This window comes from Populus euphratica, unplaced genomic scaffold (genome assembly GCF_000495115.2).
Source record: "Populus euphratica unplaced genomic scaffold, PopEup_1.0 scaffold100.1, whole genome shotgun sequence".
NCBI lineage: Eukaryota > Viridiplantae > Streptophyta > Magnoliopsida > Malpighiales > Salicaceae > Populus > Populus euphratica.
The window spans coordinates 193,144-214,330 of NW_011499985.1; the positions used below are offsets into that span (position 1 = coordinate 193,144).

The window sequence follows — 21,187 nt, forward strand, 5'->3', positions numbered from 1 at the left end:
CAGCTGAGATTTTTCAAAAAGATATGTTGCAGCTTAATAATCCAAACAGAGACAGGCAACGTACACAATAGTCGAGTTACCTCTCTGAGCTTGTTGGGAGAAGCGGTCAGTACTCACAAGGCAAAGTTCATTGCTATGAGCTTGTATAACCTGGCATCTTAACAGTGCTCTTCCAGCAGCTCAAAAAGACATCCGCTTTGTAAAAGACCAGATGGGCAGGAGATTAACAGGCCAAAACTCATACTATAGGAGAAGGGGTAGAAATATCGAGAAGAGAGAAAATAAGGATGGACCAATGCAAGCAAGGGAAAACAGCAGCTTCTTATAATGTCAGAAATTTTGAAACTTAAGCAACAGCCAACCCAATCAAGGAAGAAAAAAACATTTCATTCCTGTTCCATTTGAAAGCTGATGAAATGAAAGAATAAAAACAGAAGGATGACAAAAGTTGTTTAAAAAAATTTTCCTGCACCAGAAACAATTAGACCAACCAATTCATTTTTCTTCAGGTTAGTTCATTTGTCCAATATAGTAGCATACAAGAAGAAAAACCATTTACGCATCAACTGAAAGATAAGAGAAAGTACCTTGTGTGACCGTGAGTACCCAAAACTCAACCAATTTTGAAATTTTAATTTTTAAGAATAGGGCAACCACACGAGATTCTAAGAAAACCCCAACTTCTGTGGAACAGATATAGGTACCTGCCAGAAGTTTTTGAAGCAGCTCTATCCTTCTAAGCTAACTAAATGAGATGCCATTAGAGTTTGAGGAAGGAGCATCACAGCTGGAGTGCAATCAAACAGAAGCACGTAGGCATTCAGTTTAGCAGGGAGCCCAAACATTCATTACTGAAGATTTGAAGCAGCTGTCTATCCTTCTAAGTTTACTAAAACAAATGCCACTAGAGTTTGTGGGAGGCGCATCACAGCCGAGGTGCAATCAAACAGAAGAATGTAGACATGCAGTTTAGCAGGGATCCCCAAACATTCAAAATAGAAGACCCCAATGCAGGGCAGCCAACAATGAAACCTCAAGTGTAGAGAAGCACAAAACCAATGAAGCAGACCCAGAAGAGACCTCAACACAAAAAAGAAAAGCATAAAGTTTTAGCACCACTCAGAAGCAACCTGTCTCAATAAATTCATAATAACTACCTACAGAGCCTTCTGCTAGAAAAGCCTACAACTATCCTGCATAGCTTAAAGAAAAATAACAAACATAGTAATAAGTATGAAGAAACTTAACCAAATCCACGAGGCTGAGGGCGTTGCCCGTTTAAAACATAGTGGTACTGAAGTCCAAACATAATAAACACACTCTAATTGCAGTATTTTCCAAGCAAAGCCAAGTCACCTAGGCTGCAACTCTTAACTCCTGCTTCGGCGACGATCCCTGGTGCCATTTCTGTCCAAAACACAGAAACACCAACCATTAATAAATCTACAGAGATAAGCAACAGGGTTAAGGCCAAGGTCCTAACAATATAAACTGGCAATAATAGTTAAAAATTCACCCATTGGCATATGGGAGCTCTTCACGTCCACGGTACTGTGGTGACCTGCTATAGCTGCGCCCACGAGGTGATAGACTGCGGCGCTTGGGGGATCGCCCTTGAGGGCTGTGGCTCCTGCTCCTGGGTAATTTGTCCAAAGAAGAATTTAAAAAGCACCAAATATAAGTCCACTTTATGAAAAGAAAAGGAATTTACAAACACACACCATGCACATATAACATACATGCATCATAGATACATATACATTGAAGGCACTATAAGTTTCAAGAATTCACCTTCGGCCATAGCTTGGGCTCCTGCGATATCTAGGGCTGCGGCTACGACGTCTTCCTGCACCTCCTGAACCAACACGCAAGCGACACTCACGAGCGAAATGACCAGCCTCACCACACTCATAACACTTCAAGTCAGAACCACCAGAACGACCACGACCCCCTCCTCGTCCACCGCCGCCACCACCTCCTCCTCCTCTAGAGTTGTGAGAAAGCTCAACTCTCCAGCCATTTTTTCCTGCTCCAGAAATAATTGATTAACAACTAAAATGAATCAACAGAAAAATAAATAAAACTGCTTGTAAAATAACATCTGTGCAGCAAGTATCAAGATTTATCAGTGCATATAAAGAAGAATTAAGCCTATCAATTATTACCCGCAACACTTTAAAAAATATATATATATATATATATATATATATTGTTTTTGAAATAGTGTAAGGCAATTGAAACAATTAAATCAAGGCATCATAAAAAGAAGTTTGCAAAATTTGATGATAATTAAACAGAAAAGAATTTTAAATTTCTAACTAAGCAACAAAACCATTATGTTTGAAAATGATAATGCATAAATTTCGATATAAATTGAGCCAAGATCATGGGCTCTTATCTTCTTGACAAAAAAATCAGGTGATGAAACCAGCTATCGTAAAGTCATAGCTTCTCAACACCTCGAATTCCATGACATAAAGCATGCAATTAACACCTACCAATCATCCATCTATTTATTATCAAGGGGGAGAGAGATGAGACAAGTAAGATTGACACACAACGTCGGCATTAGACCAAGCCATACAGTTAAATAACAATAAGTTCAAGCAATAAACTTACAATCAGAAAACTAAACTCCAGTAAACAAAAAAGGCGTACCATCCAACTCATGAATAGCATCCTGAGCATCCCTTTTATCATCGAAATCAATAAAAGCATAACCTGGCGGCCTCCTTGCAACCCACACACTACACACAACCCATTAACCAAATCATCATCAACACAATAACACATACTCAAGATTCCATAAAACACTAAAAAATTTACGAAATCAACCTTCTTATAACACCGAATCGTCGAAACTCATCTTCAAGCTCACGTTCAGAGACTCTTGGGTCCAAGTTACCGACATAAACCCGAGACATTATTTCTTTGACTAATTATATCTGTCAAAATAAACAAACCCGTTTCAAAAAATCTAATCTTTTTCTGTCTTTAAGCCTCGAACAGCAAAAAAAAACACTTGGAACACTTTCAAGAATCTAGAACAGCAAAAAAAAAAAAAATGTTGAATGCAAAATTCTTGAAAAACAGTAAAAGAGAGACTTCATGTGCTGTAGATTTAAGATATTTTCGTTAAAGATGACACAAATATGAAAGAGGAGGAGAGAGATCTGGGACCGAACCGGTAGAACTTTGTAGAGAGAAACCCTAGTCGCTCTGTTTTTTCCCCTTCAGTGTTTTTCGGATATTTTAAGGGCTTCGAAAGATATTATTATAGAGAGTGGCAAGTTAGTGAATTTAAAAGGTCCTTCAGGTTTGGAAAGTTTATAGGTTAGTCCCTAAGGTTAGGAATTTTATGTTTGAGGATGACTTTGCACTTTGGGCCTGAAATTAGGAAAAGTGAGGATGGGCTAATTTTAGATTTTAGAATTTATGCCTGGTTTTATAGAAGCAGCATGCTTTCTGGTGAGCTGGATTTAAGAAAAGTCAATAATTCATATTACAGTTATTAAAAGTTGGGCTTATTATTTTTGGTTGATTTAATTTTTAAAAAAATTAAAAGTCAATAAATCTTTTGTTGGGCTTCAAGAATCAATTTAATATTTTAATCGAGTCATGTAAGCTAAATTCTTCTTTATACATTAACATTTTTTTAGTACTTTTTATATATTAATGGTAAAAATAGAAAAAAATCTGGAATAAAATTATTTTAATATATTTTTAAATAAAAAATACTTTTAAAAAAAAATCTTATATAACAATACGAAATGCACATATTTAATAGTATAGCGCATTGCTATATTATATTAAATCATTATTTTTAATTTGAAGTTCTCAGGAAGATTTTATTTTATTTTTTGCAAGAAAATATCTCTTACTAATTTATGTCATAGAATATTTTTCTCTCATGATTAAACATTCAAATTTATAGAAAAATTATATGATAATGTGCAGACACGGTTTATATATCCATTGAATTTAGTACCTAACTTCTTCATGCCCAAACCCTGCAAAACACTTGCATCTTTATTTTATTTTTGGGTTTCAGACAGTATTATATATATTCTCTTATTTGTGCAAATGTTTTAAGAAAAATACTAGATTTTTTGGCAAGTGAGATTTTAAATAATTTACAAAATGAGAGAAACAAATAGCTGTTTTATAGATATGTTTTCATGTATTATATAAATTTTGTAATTAAGAAATAAAAAGATATTATTTATATTTTATAAATTAAATTTAAAAATGTATGAATTGATAAATAAAAAATTAAAGTTAATTAAATATCAAAAGCGGGAAGCTGATTTTTCTAGTAAAAAAATTGATAGATACACATGAAATGTTTTGCAAGTTGTTATTTTATTTCATTTATTTTAGGGGTTGATTATTGTTACTAAATACAAAAGATTTTAATTTTTTAAATGAGTTGTACAAATTCATCTAATTTATATAAAATTAAAAATTAAAAATAAATTATACTAATTTCATCAAAGTATTAAACTAAAAAAATATTTTTTAAAAGAAATAAATAGTTAAAAATAAAGTTAAGATAAACATTTTTTTTAAATGAGGGCATCAATCCATATTTAAATATAAAAAAATAATTTAAAGAAAAGAAAACCGCAAAAAAAAGCTAGGCAATGATAGGTGTGGTAGGAGCCTCACTTGTCATCATCAGCCCGGCAATCCTTTTTTTTATTTTTATTTTTTATTTTGAAAGAGCCCGCTCCAATTTTTTTTTAGATAAGCAACAGGTTGCTGGCAGCATAATATTCAAGTTTTTTTTTAATTAGAAATTTATTATAAACTTATTTTGATAAAAAAAAAAAAACCACACTTATATATAGCCTCTAATCATCAAATATATATATATATATATATATCTTAATTTATTATTTTAGCGTGATTATAGTAATGTTTCAAAACAGGTACAATCCATGTTTCATGAAATTTTATATTTTTGTATAAATTTAATTTTGTTTTTATATTTTCATATCATTTTATCACTGATATAAAAAATAAAGGTCTGTGCCATAGCCCATTCAAATCATTATAAAAAATATTCGCACGTGTGTTTGTATATTATCTTAGGACAGTAAATAAATATAAATTTACTGGCAAAAGGTTCATGATCACTTGAAATGGTTTATTATAATGTCCTCATCGTTTATGAAGTAACAAAATGAAATAACTTCTTACGGTATGGTTGCAAGTGGTCATTTGTAATTTCCATTCTTGTGAGATGATTAGTTATATTACAAGAGAAATTAAATAAACTCTTACGTCATAATAGGTAAAAATATATTTCAAAGTTTTTAAAGACATCATTAGAACAAAAAAAAAAATGAGGGTTTTTTTGTTTACATATATTCATTACACTATGGAGGTAGAAACAATAATTGGATTGACTATCAAGAGTAACACAATTTTTTCAAGGTATAGTAAAATAATTAAATTATTTTTAAAATTAAAATATATTTAATTGGTATCCAAGAGATTTCTTTTAATTTTTTAAAATATAGTAAAATAATTAAATTATCTTTAAAAACAAAATCTCTTTAATTGACATCAAGACTTTTTATCATAATCAAATTGATTAAGAAAAAATATGATATTTTAATAAATATAAAATATTATTTATAAATCAAAATTATATAGCACGCACGCAACAACACATCAATTGTTTTTACGTGTTCGGACAGCATGCGCAATATATTTTGATGCTAAAGTCAAATTTCTTTGTTCTTCTTTTTTTTTGCTTCTTTTCTCTTTTTTCTTTGAGTTTTGCGTCTTGCATTTTAAATTCTTAAACAACCCTTTAATTTATTTTTTCTTCAAATTAATTCTTATTTTTTTATTATTTATTTTATTTAAAATAATTCATATAACTAGAGTTTTTTCTCATTTCATCCTTTAATTTTTTCATCTACCAGATTTGATCTTTATTCTTTCTATTGTTATTTATTTTATTTGAAATAATTTTAAAATTGATTTTTATTTTACAATTCATCGTTCATCAGCTTTTTTATATTTGATTTGATCCTTATTTTTTTATTGTTATTTTTTTTACTTTGATAAATTTTTTAAATTGATATTTTTTTATTTCATCTGTCAATATTAAATTGATTGAAAATTGAGTTTCTTTATTTACCTAAGTTTAAGATTTCATAGGTTATGATTTTAAAAGATCAACTCAAGTTTAGGAGATTTGTTTGGGTTTTTTTTTTTTTTAACTCATGTTTTTTTAGTTTCATCCTTCAATATTTTTTATATAATTTTTCATTAATTCTAAAAATGACTTAGGTTATCTTTGATCCTTTTATTTATTATTATTTGTTAAATTTAGTTATTTTATTATATTATTAAATTAAATAAATTTATTGAATTTAGTTTAGTTAAGTTAATGATCCAAATATTGAATTTTTCTTCCTTCTTTAAAAACAATATCATATCATTTAAACATTATTTTTTTATATTAGAAAAACTTTGATGTTACTCAAGCCACCAATCTAATAGCAGTAAAGTTATAAAACCTTACTGGATACATAATTTGATCCAACACCCAATTTAGAAATTATTTAGGTTGATTTGAGTTAATTAAAATGATATTATTTTTATTTTTTAAATTAAATAATATTATTTTAAAAAATTAAAATCAAAACAAGTTTTGATTCTGTCGAAGAAATTGTGAGTTGATTTGTTGGACTTCATCAGGTCACCTTCCATCCATTTATTTTGAAATCCAACCACAAGTCTTGGGTTTTGTTGCTTGGATTATATATATATATATATATAAAGAAATTAACATATATGTGCTACTTTGACCAAAGCTGCTTCCCATTCAATTTGACAACGACCTAATAAAATCAGGTGCACATAAACCATAAATAATTTGTTATTTGCTTGCCACAAACTCATGGAGAATGAAAGTGAAATAAAGGAAATAACAAAGGAAGCCAACAAGCAAATTTCTGCCTCCCTTAATTAGCATATGCTCTACTAATTAACATCGACGAAGTTGGTCGATAAGCTTGCTTAGGGTATCATAAGACGACCCACCTTTCTGCACCGCCCTCCTAGCCACCCGGCCAAGGGCTTCCGCCCTCTCTCTTGCATTCCTTCCCTTCTGTCCTCCCATTAATTCCTTCACACCTTCACTTACTGCTTGCCTTGAAACAAGAACTTGATAGCCTTGATTTTGCACCTTCTTGACACTAGTCCCGGCTCCAAGTCCATCCACTATAAGCTTTGCATTCAAAGATTGTTCAGCCATCATGGGCCAAGCCAGAATCGGCACACCAGCTGCTACACTCTCTAGCACCGAATTCCAACCACAATGACTCAAGAACCCACCTGTTGCACGATGAGATAGTATTTGGCGTTGATCAACCCATTCTTTTACAATCAAACCTCTACCTTTTATTTTCTCTTCCACGCCACGAGGTAAAGACCATGACTTTGAACGTACAACCCATAAGAATGGGAAGCCTGACTCCTCCAAGCCAAAGGCTACCTCATCAAGCTGAGAATCTGATACAGCAGCTTGAGTACCAAATGAAACGTAGATCACAGAATCTGGTGTGATTTGCTCATCAAGCCATTGTGTTGACATGGAGGAAATTTGACTTTGGTTAATGGATTTCTCAAGATCCTCCATGTCGTCATACAAAAATAAAGGGCCTAGACACCAAGCCTTAGCCCCATTCATGTAAAAAGACTCAAAAGATGGGATATGGTTCTCTTCTAACTCTTTAAAGCTATTAACAATGATTCCCCAACTCTTTGCATCATCCTCACCCACCTCTCCAATGAATTTAGACATGGGATCATTATGGTTCGATGAGTTCACGGTTTCTGCAGGCAAGTCTGCTTTGGTCAAAGTGAAGGGAAGTCTCATACCAGGCAGGTCAATAGGATCAAACATAGACAATGAATCTATTTGTGGTGCATGTACCCAAGATGATTTGCTAATGGCCATTGATAGAACACCCATGCCATGAAAGGCTAACCTAGGGACACCTAATTCTTGACATGAAGCAAGTGACCAGCCTAGAAAGAAATCAGAAATAACACATAAAGGAGGGGTGTTGGATTTTATCATGGTTTCAAGTACCTGTTCAAAGGGCTCCCGTAGTTCTTTGGCGGCTTGAAGAAAAGGAAGGAGAAATTCCATTGAAGGAAGTTGAGATGTGTTCTCACAACCTTTTGGGAGGCCATCAATGGTGGGGAATGGGATTTCATGGAGATTGATATCAGGGTGATTAGTAACATACTTGGCTATTGAGTCAGCATTTGACGGGGTGGTGATGATGGTCACTTTGATTTGTTGATGTGAAAGAGCTTTTGATAGGTCGAGTAATGGAAGAGTATGACCTTGAGCCATGAATGGAAAGATAACAACATGGGATGACGAAGGAGAAGACATGGTAGGACTCTTGTTCTTGCTTTGTCAATTCGTGCATCGCCCTCGTTGATGCAAACTATGTGTGCTTATATATACAGGAGAATTTTTTTTTAATATATATATATATATATTGAATTCAAATTAGTATTTAATTTATCTTGAGTAATTAAGTCATAATTATATTGGTTAGTTATTATTTATTTTCATGACCGTTACTAGTCCCTACGCCCTATGTGATAGATATTAACCATTAATTATAAGTTTATAATCAAATTTAATTATTTTCTCATATTTAATGATCAGAGCATCTTTCATCTATTAGTAAAAGAGACCGGGATTTTCTCCTTATATATATATATATATACACACATACATATATATATATATATGTATGTATGTATGTATATATATGTAAAATCCTAGCCTTAAATGGAGAAAGATTTCGTATTGATAAAGATATCATTCAAATGGAGTTTCTATAAATTAATCTCATGAGAGCTGTCATTTTATTATTAATTTTTATATAAAACTTTTCCATCTTGTATAAGAGAAAATCATTTGATTTTTTAATTTCGTTGAAAGTTTAAGGGTGTTGAATTTATTTATAAAATAAATAAATTAAGATTGCTTTAATTAATAAGGAGAGAGAGTGTTGGGTAAAATCTCGTTAATTTGGTATGGCAAATATATACATTTCCTTTAATTTCAATACTTTAAAATGAAATATAATTACAGAACAGTCGTAATCTATTATTTGAATTCAAAGATTAAGAATTGACCAATGTAATAAATCATGTTTCAAGAAATATGAGAGGATCTCAATCATATTAAAAAATAAAAAACCGCTTTTAATGATTCATTATCTTGGTAAACAATGCATATTAGCTAGTATCTATTTAAAGCCATTTAATTAAGATTAAATCAACTAAAATGAACTTTTCTATTTTTAAAACGTTACTCTAAGGATTCACACTTTTTAATTTTTAATTTTTTTTATGTTACTAAAACAGTACTTCAATATATTAATGTTTGTATTTCTTCTCTTATCTAAAAATTAATTTTAATTATTTTTTGTTTAAAATTGATACTTAATTTTGCTACAAGTCAAAATCATCGAAAGACCATAAATATTATAAATATGAAAAGAATTTCAAAATATATAATTTTATTTCTTTTTCACTTACTAAAAAATTATTATAACCCTTTATATAGAATAAACTAGAAAATTTTAATAATATTAAATAAAAAAATAAACTAGAAAGATTATTCTCTTCAAATAGAAAATAACATTATAATCTTTGAACTCTAATATCAATACTTTATACAAGTAAAAGTGAAGGATAAAATGTTTATTATAAGTCAAAATTTTTAAAAACCGGGAACATTTTATATATGGAAAAAATTTTAAAGTACTTAATTTTATTTTTAATATCTTTAATTTTCAAAAAAAAACTATTCCACCCCTTATATAGGAAAACTATAAAATCCTAATAATAGTAAATATAAAAAAACAACTACGAAGATTATTCTTTTAAAATATAAATAAATTACAAAAAATATATTTTTCAGGACTGGTTTACTCTTAAAAATGATGACTTTTCTTGTTTATTTTTCAATAGTTTTTATATGCACACGATCAATGAGAATAAAACATTAATTTTACTAGTTGATTTTTAGTTTTTAGGTTTTTTTTTTTGCAGTTTATAATTAATTAAAATAGAAGGTGGTAATAATCTCTTCATCTTTTATCACAACTTCATCATTAACTTTGAATTAAACGTGTTATTTATTGATTGGTCAATGGGACATTCAATATTTATTGGTCATGGCCACAACCTGCATTAATTACTACTAAAAACAAAATAAGGGTCTTGTGAATATAAGCTAAGAATTATTTTTTTCTGCTTCATCAATTAATCTTGCTGTATAATATGTTTGGATTTATAGTCAAGTGTAAAGACTAGGTTGAACAAGGTGAATTGGATGATGAATTTGAGGAACACAGGCTGACTTTCAGTGAACAACAATCTCCTAGTTAATTTTGTAATTGGTTTACACTAATTCATCTCGCTAATTGTCTGGATCATTAACTTTTATCTCTTACATTAATTAAAGCATGTATAAATTCCACGTCATTAATTAGTAATTTCTAGTCTTAGGTAAATTTATTATTAATAATTTTTTTTTAAATTAATATGAATGTACGAATTAACTTGCACATAGTATGATTAATTTTACAGGTCTTAAAATTGATGACCATGTAAATCTTTAATGGTTATCATATGAATAATTAAAAATTTAAATTTAAAATTATAAAAAAAATAAATCCCTTACTTTTAAATTTTTATCACTTAACCATTATCTATCTAGATGGTTGAATATTGATAACTTTTTTTTTTTTTAGATTAACGTGGGTGTCCGGGCCAGCTGGCGGGCACCACGATTAACCCCACGGACCCTGAAGTTAACAACCATGTAAGCCTCCAGTGGCCATCATATGAGCAACCAAGGACTCGAATCTGAGACCACAGAGGGAGCAAACCCCTTGATCCCAAATCCTTACCACTTGGCCACCACCTAAATGATTAAATATTGATAACTTTAATAATACAAGTAAATGGTTACAAATTTAGCAGGGTCTTACAGGACATTAACCTTGATGATCTCGCACATTAACATAGTAATTGGGTTTAATTCGTCATACGATGTAAAAGTTGTAAAATGCGAAGACAAGCTTGACCAGCAAGATGATGGCACAAGAGGAACATCGAGTGTTCTGTGTTAGAGACAAGGATGAAGCACGCATGACGAAACTGAGGAACATCGATCATGGTAACATGCAATGAACAAGATAAAAGAATCATTTTTCTTTTTTGGTATCATTTTTTTATTAAAATATTTCTTCAATTACTCAAGCATGTATAATTGTTTCGTTTTTTGAAAAGCTTTTTTTTTTTTAATTTACATCACCAAGCAGGGACGGAATGAGGAATTTAAGATTGAAGGAGGTGAATACGAAAATAACTGATATTTTCAAAGTGCAGAACACGTAAAATTGAAGAGAATAATATTAGAGAATGTATTTTTTTTTTTTAATGTAAGATTTTCACCATCCAACGTAATTCCACCCACAAAATAGAGAAACGTATGATTTTAATTATTTCAAAATTTTTGTTTTGTTTTGTTTATTGATGAATTGAAAGTCTTTTAGCTAAGTTTACTGAATAGAGATTTCTTCTTCTTCATTGTTTTATTTAGATTTAATAATATACTTGTTATTCATACAAAATTCTCTTTTTATTGTCAAAAATTTTTATTTGAAACATGGTTAATTCATTAATTTGATGTCAAATTAAAAGTAGAATTCACTCAGTCTTAGAGTTAATATTTTATTAAAATTTATTCTTCAACATAAATTTTTTATAAATATACATACCAAGAATCTTTCAAATTTTATATTCATAATCTTTATATTCTTAATATTTTTAACATATATAAAACATTAATATGATCAAGATCATTTATAGATAAATAAAAAATTAATTTTAAAGAATTTTTGGTTTGCATGCTTTGAAAAAACACAAATCCTTCTAAAAATACTATCTCACATGGAAAAAAAAAACAAGTTTTTCTAGTTATTTATAAAATAGGAATGTGAGAGGTTAAAATTAAACTCAAATTTTAGATGGAAAATGATTTCAAGAGAATGAATCTTTAATCAACTACACATTATTGAGTTTAGTTAGGTTGGTGTTTTTTTTAATATAAAATAATTATATAGTTATAAAATATTATTGTTTTGTCAACCTATTTCAGGTTGGGGTTGAATTTATAATTCTTTAAGCTATAAAGAATTATTTTTGTTAATCTATTTTTTTATATAGCCCATAAAAAAAAGAATTTAATCAGTTTTTCTTAGAATTGTTTTTTCAAATTAAAAACATCAAATTTAAAGTCAAAATTGGCATGCTTAATATCACACTTGGACATTATGGCAACTAATTAAAAAATTTCAATGGAAAAATGATAGATATTTGACATTTTGTTCTTTGATAAAAAAAATATTTTGTTTAATAAGTCATCACTTGGTATTATGGTCACTAGATACTCTAACTGTTCAATATAGATTATATGGTACGAAATTGGTTACGTAAAAAAAATATATATATCACTTCTTAAGCATCTTAACTGAGGTAGGCTAAATTATTGATTTTGTTTTAAATTGCTAAGAATTTATTAGTATACGCTATGATGGTCTGCCTACAATATTCTCGACTTTGGCATCAGTGAATGTTCAACTATGGCATTAATGAATAAACAAGTAACATAAATTTAAATCAATACATACATATTATTTTCCTTTTTTTAAGAGAAAACAATATATCTTATATTAAATTTGTATTTCACAGTAAAAATTTATAGGTCAATTATATAATGAAATACATTAAAAAAGAAGAAGTAGGGGACCTAAAAAATAAATTTAAAAAGGTCAACAAATATTTTTGAAATTTTTGGATATCATAAAGGGACTTGTGGACTTGTTTGGATAAATATCAAAACAAAAAGAAAAAAAATAAAGAGGATTGATATAAGGATGTGTTTTTCCAAACACACCTTCGACCCAAAACAGATAGGGCCAAATAAGCTAACCCCAGCCCGAATCAATCTTAATTATTTTTTATTTTTTTTATTTTAGGTTGGGTTTAACCTCGTTAGTCCAGTCTAGTCATTAATCCAAGTCAGTAACCTAGCCAAGTAGTAGCATGTGTTAAACAAATAAATTAAAATACATTATTATAGTAGCAAGTGAATTCTAATTCACATCTACTATAACAAGTGAATTCTAATGCAAAGCAAATGAATAGTGCTGAATGAATTAAGCTACAAATTCAAGTAGAGAAGAAAAAAGGCTTCCCTGGTCTGCTGGAGCTCCTCTGTTTCTTTTGATCTTTCTTTTTGATCTTTTTATTTTATTTTATTTTTATTTATTATCCTCCCCTGTTACTATTTTGAGTTTGGAAAAGCCCCCTTTTGTTTTTGTTCGTGGTCTTCTTTGCCCCCCCAGTCCAATATGTTCTCCCTATTCGTTCTCTCTATTTCATTCTCTGCCAAACCTATTGTTCTGGGTCTGTTTCTTATCAGCTCTTCTCTGTTTCGTTCTTCTCCCCTCCGCTATATTTTTATATTCATAACATGTTAAAAGCTTGATATAAAGTCCGCGTAATGCCAAATTTCTTTTTTATCTGGTTTTTAAAAGTTGAATAAATCTCTTGAAATTTAAGTTGAAAATTGAAAATTGATTATGCTGCTGTCATAATTTTGTTGCAATACCAACTCAGCGATAATTTAGACTTTAATTCTGACTTGATTTTTTACAATATCCGACTATCCCAACTATATTTTTTCATTCATGATATGTTAAAGGTTTGAACTAGAGTCCTCGTAATGCCATTTTTTTTTATCTAGTCTTGAAAGTTGGATAAATCTTTCAAAATTTATGTTGAAAATTGATTTTATTGCTGTCAAAATTCTATTTTAATACCAACTTTGTTGCAATTTACACTATAATTCTGACTTGTTTTCTTGTAATATCCGACTATCTCAGTTATATTTTTTTATTCATGACATGTTAAAGGCTTAATCTGCACTTTTTTTAGGTCTTAAAATCCACTATTTTTATGTCAGACTTTTAGCCGTATAGAGATGCTCAACGCCATTAATTTCCAAATTAGAATAGAAGATCCATTTCAATTAACCAAATTGCGTTCGGATTTTGTTCTTTAAAATGATTTTATCTGATTTGGAGTCCTTCATGAAAGTTTTCATCCTGAATTTGTAGATGAATTTGGGTTTTTGAATTACCTAATTTCGATATCAGAAGCATAATATATTCTTATTTGAATATATAGTGTGAAAGTAGAAAATCTTGCTGCAAGAAGATTCTGATCCGAGTTTGCAAGTTTGATTTGAAATCCAAATGAGATTGGATTTTTTTTTTTCTATAATACCTCCCCGAAAGGCTTAACAAGTGTACTTTGATTTAGATTAAGCTCGCATTCTTGTTCTAAAACTCTAACTTGGCAAAAATTCTCTCAGAAGAAACTAGTTCCAAAACATCAAATGCAAAATTTCTTATTTTTAGTAATTAATTTATAAGTTTTTTTGACAAGCCAAACTCATGAAAATAACTCTCAAAATCTCAAATAAGCTCAAAAGTTAACGGGCCAAAATTAGATTACAATACTTAGTTATTGTTTTATTAAGGGAATTAGTTCTAGTAATTGTAATCAATTCTATATCAATTTTGGTTCAAAAATCCATTATAAAAGGAAGGGATTGAATGAAGAGTTTTGGGTGGTATTTTCTTTATTTTTCCTTCCTATCTAAAGTTTAGGTTTGATATTTATAAAAAGATACTTAGTCAATTTTTTTTATAAATACATCTAAACAAGATGATACTTTTAAAATTTTATGAGGCTTATTGTAAATATATTATTTGCACTAAATAAGGAGAAATAAAAATTTAAAGAATTTATACTTTATAACAATAAAATCTTAACTTTATCAAATTCTAAAAGTTTCAACAAGTAAATTTTTTTTATATTTTTAGTTTAAGTTTTATACATTATAACTTGAGTATGCACGCTAAGATTTTTGTTTATATCTTTTTTTTGTAAATTTGGATATATATTTAATTTGATATTTATTGTAAATTTACTTTGAATAATATAAAAATTACATGGTTATAAATCAAATATTCTGATTAGTCTTGGACAACACTTACAAGATATCTTAATTTAGATTTGAGCAAAAGACAATGATTTTGAGAATGAATCTACTTGCTCATCGACTATCGCGTGATCAGTTATCATTTACATTTCCAATAAAAGCCGTGTAGAGAGTTTGGTAATGGAGAATTTGTTCAAGAAATCAACAATTCAATCCGACATGACAAAGAAATCACATGACCAAATTAATCTTATGATATAAACGCCCTCGTAATTTGGGGATGGAAGGATTTGGTGATGAACTAATTAATTAATAGTCATTTGATGCACCAAATGTTGGCCCATGTCTCCCAGTGGCAACAAGGAGGAGACTGGTGTGCCAGGCAAGTCTTCTCTTGTCAAAGTGAGGGAAGTGTCGTGCCAGGAAGGTCTAAAGGATCAAGCATTTGACATTGAGTTTAGTTGTGGTGAATGAACCCAAGAGGATCTTCCAAAGGCCATAGATAAAACACCTATGCCATGAAAGACTAGCACCGAATGCCTGACATGAAGCAAGGGTCCAGCCAAGAAAGAAATCTGAAATAATACACAAATGATATATAGGGGTTTGGGATATTTAATCATGGTTTCTAGTGCTTTTTCGAAGGCCTTTTGCAGTTGTTTGGAGGCATGTACAGAGGTGCTTTCCATTGAAGGAAGTTGAGAGGAGTTCTCACAACTTTTAGGGACTCCTTCAAATTCAATAGAGGGGGAATGGGATTTCAATATTGAGATTGCTATTGGGATGGTAGGAAACATGCTTGGCTATTGATTTGGCATTTGATGAGGCAGTGATGATGCTCACATTGATGTGGACTCAGCGAGAAAGAAACAAGGGATTTGTGGGTGTCGACAAACATTGATGGGAATGGTGTTCTTGATTACAAAGAATCTCCGGTAACCGACTTAAGAGTGAATATTTCATTAGCTGCAATTTACGAAGGCCATCGGAATACTCTGATTACCACACAACTTTTTCATGATGCATGCAACTGCCATTTTAGCAAGCGGTGGTAGCACCAGGATTGGCAATCCAGATTGCTTGCTTGAGCTCAAATTATCATGCTGTGCCCAACATGAAAGAATTTATGTGACAGTATCTGCCATGAAGTTGAGTTCCACCTGCTATATATTAACTTTATTTTTCCATCCATGCCTCCACCCTTAATGTCAGCTTCCTTTACATTCATTTTTTCACCCCTTTGCTATTCTTTCCAGGTACAACAAGCAAAGGCACTCGACATCATCCCCTGCACAGGCTGTTAGGTAGGGGGACTAGCCATCAATCCGAGGATACGCACTACCGCTGGGGATTTGCTTTCCTTTTCGGCGGTTCTTGCGTACTGCCTCACTTTCAACGCTTACCATATAAGATATGTATCAGTGTTAGTTTTCAGGAGCTCCTTTTCTTTTTATGTCCTGGAATGATTATAGCCAACCTTTTACATGTACATTCGGTTCACTTGCCTTGAGTCATTTCTCCCTTTGCAACCTATGGATGATTCTCCCCTGTTCTTTCTACTCTTCTAATCCAAAGTGTCCTAGATGGAAACTGGTATGTAAATTGGCTCGACAATACAGGCATTCAAATTTTCCTAGCCAGTCCTTATGATTTTGTTTTCCCTTTGATATGTGCATATAATTGGGGTAGTTTTACTTCGTTTTAATCATTTGTCTTCAATCTTCTTAGTTTTTTTCTGGGATATTGCTATATATGTATGTATGATAATATTCATTTATCAATATTTATATATATTAATTGGCGATCACTTAATCAATTGACCTTCTAATCAATATGTAGGAAGTTTGGCCATGCTTTTTTCATTAACTCAACTCAATTTCCCTTACAATAAACTAGAAAATTATGTCAATTTGAAGTACCAGGAGATGATTAGACAAACATCTCACATATATATGATAACATTATGTATATACTACGTAGAAACACGAAGTTGATCAATGAGCTTGTTCAGGGTGTCGTGAGACGACCCACCTTTTTGCACTGCCCTTCTAGCCACCCTGCCCAAGGCTTGCGCTCTCTCCTTTGCAATCCTTCCCTTTGATCCTCCCATCAACTCCTCCGCACCTTCACATATAGCTTGCCTTGAAACAAGAATTTTAGAGACTTGATTTTGCACCCCTTTGACACTAAGCCCGGCTCCAAGTCCATCCACTATAAATTTAGCATTCAGTGATTGTTCAGCTATCATTGGCCAAGCAAGAATTGGCACACCAGCTGATACACTCTCTAGCACTGAATTCCAACCACAATGACTCAGGAACCCACCTATTGCACGATGAGATAGTGTTTGTCGTTGATGGACCCATTCTCTTACAATCAAGCCCCTACCTTTTACTTTCTCTTCCAAGCCAGCAGGCAAAGACCATGTCTTTGATCTTACCACCCATAAGAAAGGAGATCCTGACTCCTCCAAGGCAAAAGCCACTTCATCAAGCTGAGAATCTGATACATCAGCTTGTGTACCAAATGAAACATAAATCACAGAATCTGGTGTGACTTGCTCAGTCAGCCATTGTGTTAAAGTACAGGAATGGTCTTGGTTGGTGGATTTATCGCTTCCCATTTTTTCATACAAACATAGAGGGCCTAGACACCAAGCCTTAGCCCCATTGATGTAGAAAGAATCAAAAGCTGGGATGTGACTCTTTTCTAGCTCTTCAAAGCTATTAACAATAACTCCCCAGCTGTTAGCATCAGCCTCTCCTGCTTCTTGTATGGACTAGTAAAATTTATCATCTTGGTCTGGTAAGTTGATCGACCCTGGCAAGTCTGCTCTAGTCAAAGTGAAGGGGAGTTTCATGCCAGGGAGGTCTAAAGGATCAGACATTGACACTGATTCCAGTTGTGGTGCATGAAACCAAGTAGATTTGGCGATGGCCATTGATAGAATACCCATGCCATGAAAGACTAGCCTAGGGACACCAAGTGCTTGGCATGAAGCAAGTGTCCAGCCAAGAAAAAAATCTGAAATGACACATATAGGAGGGGTTTTGGATTCCACCATGGTTTGTAGGACTTGCTCGAAGGGCTTTTGGAGTTGTTTGGTGGCATGGAGAAAAGGAAGGTGAAATTCCATTGAAGGTAGTTGAGAGGTGTTTTCACAATCCTTAGGAAGGCCATCAATAGTGGGGAATGGGATCTCAACGAGACTGATTTTGGGGTGATTAGCAATGGTTTTGGCTATTGAGTTAGCATTTGACGGGGTGGAGATGATGGTCACTTTGATTTGTTGATGTGAAAGAGCTTTTGACAGGTCGAGTAATGGGAGAGTATGGCCTTGAGCCATGAAAGGAAAGATAACAACGTGGGATGACGAAGGAGAAGGCATGGTAGGACTCTTACTCTCGCTGCAAAATATTTCCGTTTGTCTCTGTGTTCCTCGGTGTAGAATCGGCATTTATACAGACAAAATTCTACATTACTTGTATTTCTTGTCCTTATGTTTTTTTTTTTTCTACGTCGAGTGTGTGTTTTGTACAACTTCTTGCATCGAATTAATTGCCTTAATCAAATGGTTATTGATCAATTAAATTTTTTTGTGATGCAACAACCGAATAAACCAATTCAATGGTGGTTACAAACAAATTTGAGGATTTATAATTATTCTCCTTTAATATTGCTGCTGCCCAGCACATGGTAACATGGGTAGCTAACTAACAAAATCCTTGTTTTAATCAATGCTAAAACAATTACCGAGGTTTTGGTGTAAGAAGTGAAATGTAAAGACAAAGGTGACCACGATGCAACCTCCACACATGGAATCCACCAAATAAAACAACCGGCACCTTCTACCACCTATATTATTGGTATAGCAGGAGATTGGAAGTATAATAGTAGTTATTTTTTAAAAGTATTTTTTATTTAAAAATATATTAAAATATTTTTTTATTTTTTAAAAAATATTTTTGATATTACCACGTCAAAATTTTCTAAAACATTAAAAAATAATTAATTTAAAGTAAATAAAAAATAAAATAAAAATTTATTTTTTAAAAAAACATTTTTAATTACAAAAACAAACAGAGATTCTTGGATAATTTCTAAATAAAGATCCGATCATGTCTCCGAGTCTAAGAGGCATGGTTGAATATTGAATTTGTTCGGACATTCCATCATCTAAACATTACAATACTTTTAATTGGATTTCTCCAAATAATTTAGAAAAAATCAAATCTAAACAATCAACTCTATTAGATGGATTATATTTTCAAAAAATCATATAACTAAACCGATACATTATACTTGTTTTTTTAATTAACTATAGAAAACCAAAGTTTCTTTAACCAAATACTTCCAAGGATGGACAGAAATTGATAATAGAGAAATAGAATTCTTCTTCTTCATTGGCATGAGTCAAGAAAGGCTTTCACTTGTCCTAAAATACTTATCATTTTCTAAATTTTTTAAATATTTCATTTTGGTTTATTTATTTTTTCAATTTTTCAAAAAAAAAATCCCTTTCCAAAATGGAATATCCGGCCTCCTATCCACCCATTTAGTTCAGGCACAATGGGCACAGAGACAATATGGGCCCTGGCGTTTGTCTTTTCCATCCGAGAGAACGAACTCATTTGGGCCCTGAAATTGGTTTATTTTTCGGGCTTGGAAACTGTTATCTCGATCCAACTTAAATTAATTCTACCTTTTTTAATCCAAATAAAAATAAATAATTTCTATCATAATTAGAAAATTCATGAGCCTCGAGCCTCGTTTGTCAAAGAACAAACACAACTCCTAGCGAATGGAAATATGAAAAAGGATTGGTCGCGGCGGTGCATTCCAGTGCAGGGTATATTCAGTGGAAGGAGTTGTTTTCCTTCCACTGCATTTGAGGTTGAGTTTTGATACACATATTTATCATCCCACGATATTTTATATATTTATTGGATTTGTAGTGAATCATAAAAATTAATTATAATACGTGTAAACTGGCCCAAATACCTCACATAAATAAAAAAAAATATAAAAAAGAGCAAAAAGGCAAACAAACACTAAATTATTTTATCGAAATCTTTCCGATCCTCAACTGGATGAACACCAAAAACAGTGGAGCCGCCTTCAAGAACTTCCTGAAGCATAGCTAGTATAGTCTTCATGTGTGTCCGAGTTCAACTCACTTTTTAAAATATTGTTTTAAAAAAAAATATTAAATTGATGTATTTTTTAGATATTTATTAATGATTTTAATATATTGATGTATAAAATTAAAAAAAAACATTTTTAATTAGAAAACACTTTAACTCCAATATTTGACCCTGAAATGTGATTAAGAAACCAAACCATGTTTCCAGTGTTGCTGACTGGAAGGCCTAACGTTGATAGGTGCGGATTGCACAAGGTCGAAACAACTAGGACTACTGTAATAGGTACATTGAATTTAGCAGGTGCTTGCCAGCAGCATGATCTCTTGGTGATGAATTTTTTAAAAAAAAATATTAAAAAAAAATTATTATCAAACTCTCGTGTAATATTTTTTTAAAAAATATATTTTCAAATAAGAAATATTTTTAAAAATAATAATTCCTTGAAATGTGTGTGTTAAGGCCACCGCCACTGTTTGAATCCGATGCCAGATTTGACAGCACCCCTCCCAATTCGTGGATGTCATCATATCTTCAACCAAAGAAAACACATGGAAAAAACTATTGATGAAAGATGAGTCATTTTTTGTTTGATCGTCGTCGTTCTCACTGGAATAATGCTGTTTCTGCCTCGCATATTCACCAAGTAGCCTATTGGTTCCAAAATTTGCTGGGACAAAGACTTTCATCTGTGAATATAACATGGAAGTAGAAAGATTCTGGACAAGAATCTGCGAGAGAAATCAATATTTCTTCAGAAACACAAGATAAATAAGAACAAAATAAACGCTTTGGTTCTTCTTCTTCTTCTTCTCCTCTCTCTCTCTCTCTCTATATATATATATATATATATATATGTGTGTGTGTGTGTGTATGTATTCTTCTCCAAACATGGTAAAACAAGATTATA

The 21,187-nt window shown here is 31.3% G+C and overlaps 2 protein-coding genes and 1 pseudogene across 3 annotated transcripts; all 3 read right to left on the bottom strand.

The window, feature by feature from the left end:
* Positions 1-616: 616 nt before the first annotated feature.
* Positions 617-3,292, bottom strand: LOC105140022 (serine/arginine-rich splicing factor RSZ22A). Of its 2 annotated transcripts, XM_011046677.1 has the most exons (7): positions 3,186-3,292; positions 2,836-2,945; positions 2,659-2,747; positions 1,973-2,026; positions 1,792-1,855; positions 1,517-1,636; positions 794-1,407 (listed from the first exon to the last, which is right to left on the bottom strand). In XM_011046677.1, exons 2-7 carry the CDS (start codon positions 2,922-2,924, stop codon positions 1,371-1,373), a joined length of 453 nt encoding a protein of 150 aa, XP_011044979.1. In that variant the 5' UTR covers positions 2,925-2,945; positions 3,186-3,292; the 3' UTR covers positions 794-1,370. The 2 variants fall into 2 exon arrangements, with proteins under 2 accessions (XP_011044978.1, XP_011044979.1); XM_011046676.1 differs by having other exon boundaries at positions 617-1,407; positions 1,792-2,026.
* A 3,635-nt stretch (positions 3,293-6,927) lies between these two features.
* On the bottom strand, positions 6,928-18,549 carry LOC105140024 (UDP-glycosyltransferase 73B4-like). The gene is made up of 2 exons (XM_011046679.1): positions 18,515-18,549; positions 6,928-8,418 (listed from the first exon to the last, which is right to left on the bottom strand). Exons 1-2 carry the CDS (start codon positions 18,522-18,524, stop codon positions 7,007-7,009), a joined length of 1,422 nt encoding a protein of 473 aa, XP_011044981.1. The 5' UTR covers positions 18,525-18,549; the 3' UTR covers positions 6,928-7,006.
* Positions 16,926-18,549, bottom strand: LOC105140023 (UDP-glycosyltransferase 73B4-like; annotated as a pseudogene).
* Positions 18,550-21,187: the final 2,638 nt, after the last annotated feature.

Coding starts and splice junctions, on each gene's coding strand:
- LOC105140022 (XM_011046676.1), bottom strand. CDS start 2,924: ATGTCTCGGGTTTATGTCGGTAACTTGGACCCAAGAGTCTCTGAACGT. Junction 2,748..2,835: donor CGATTCGGTGTTATAAGAAG/GTTGATTTCGTA, acceptor GGTTGTGTGTAG/TGTGTGGGTTGCAAGGAGGC. Junction 1,408..1,516: donor GAGCTCCCATATGCCAATGG/GTGAATTTTTAA, acceptor TGTTTTGGACAG/AAATGGCACCAGGGATCGTC.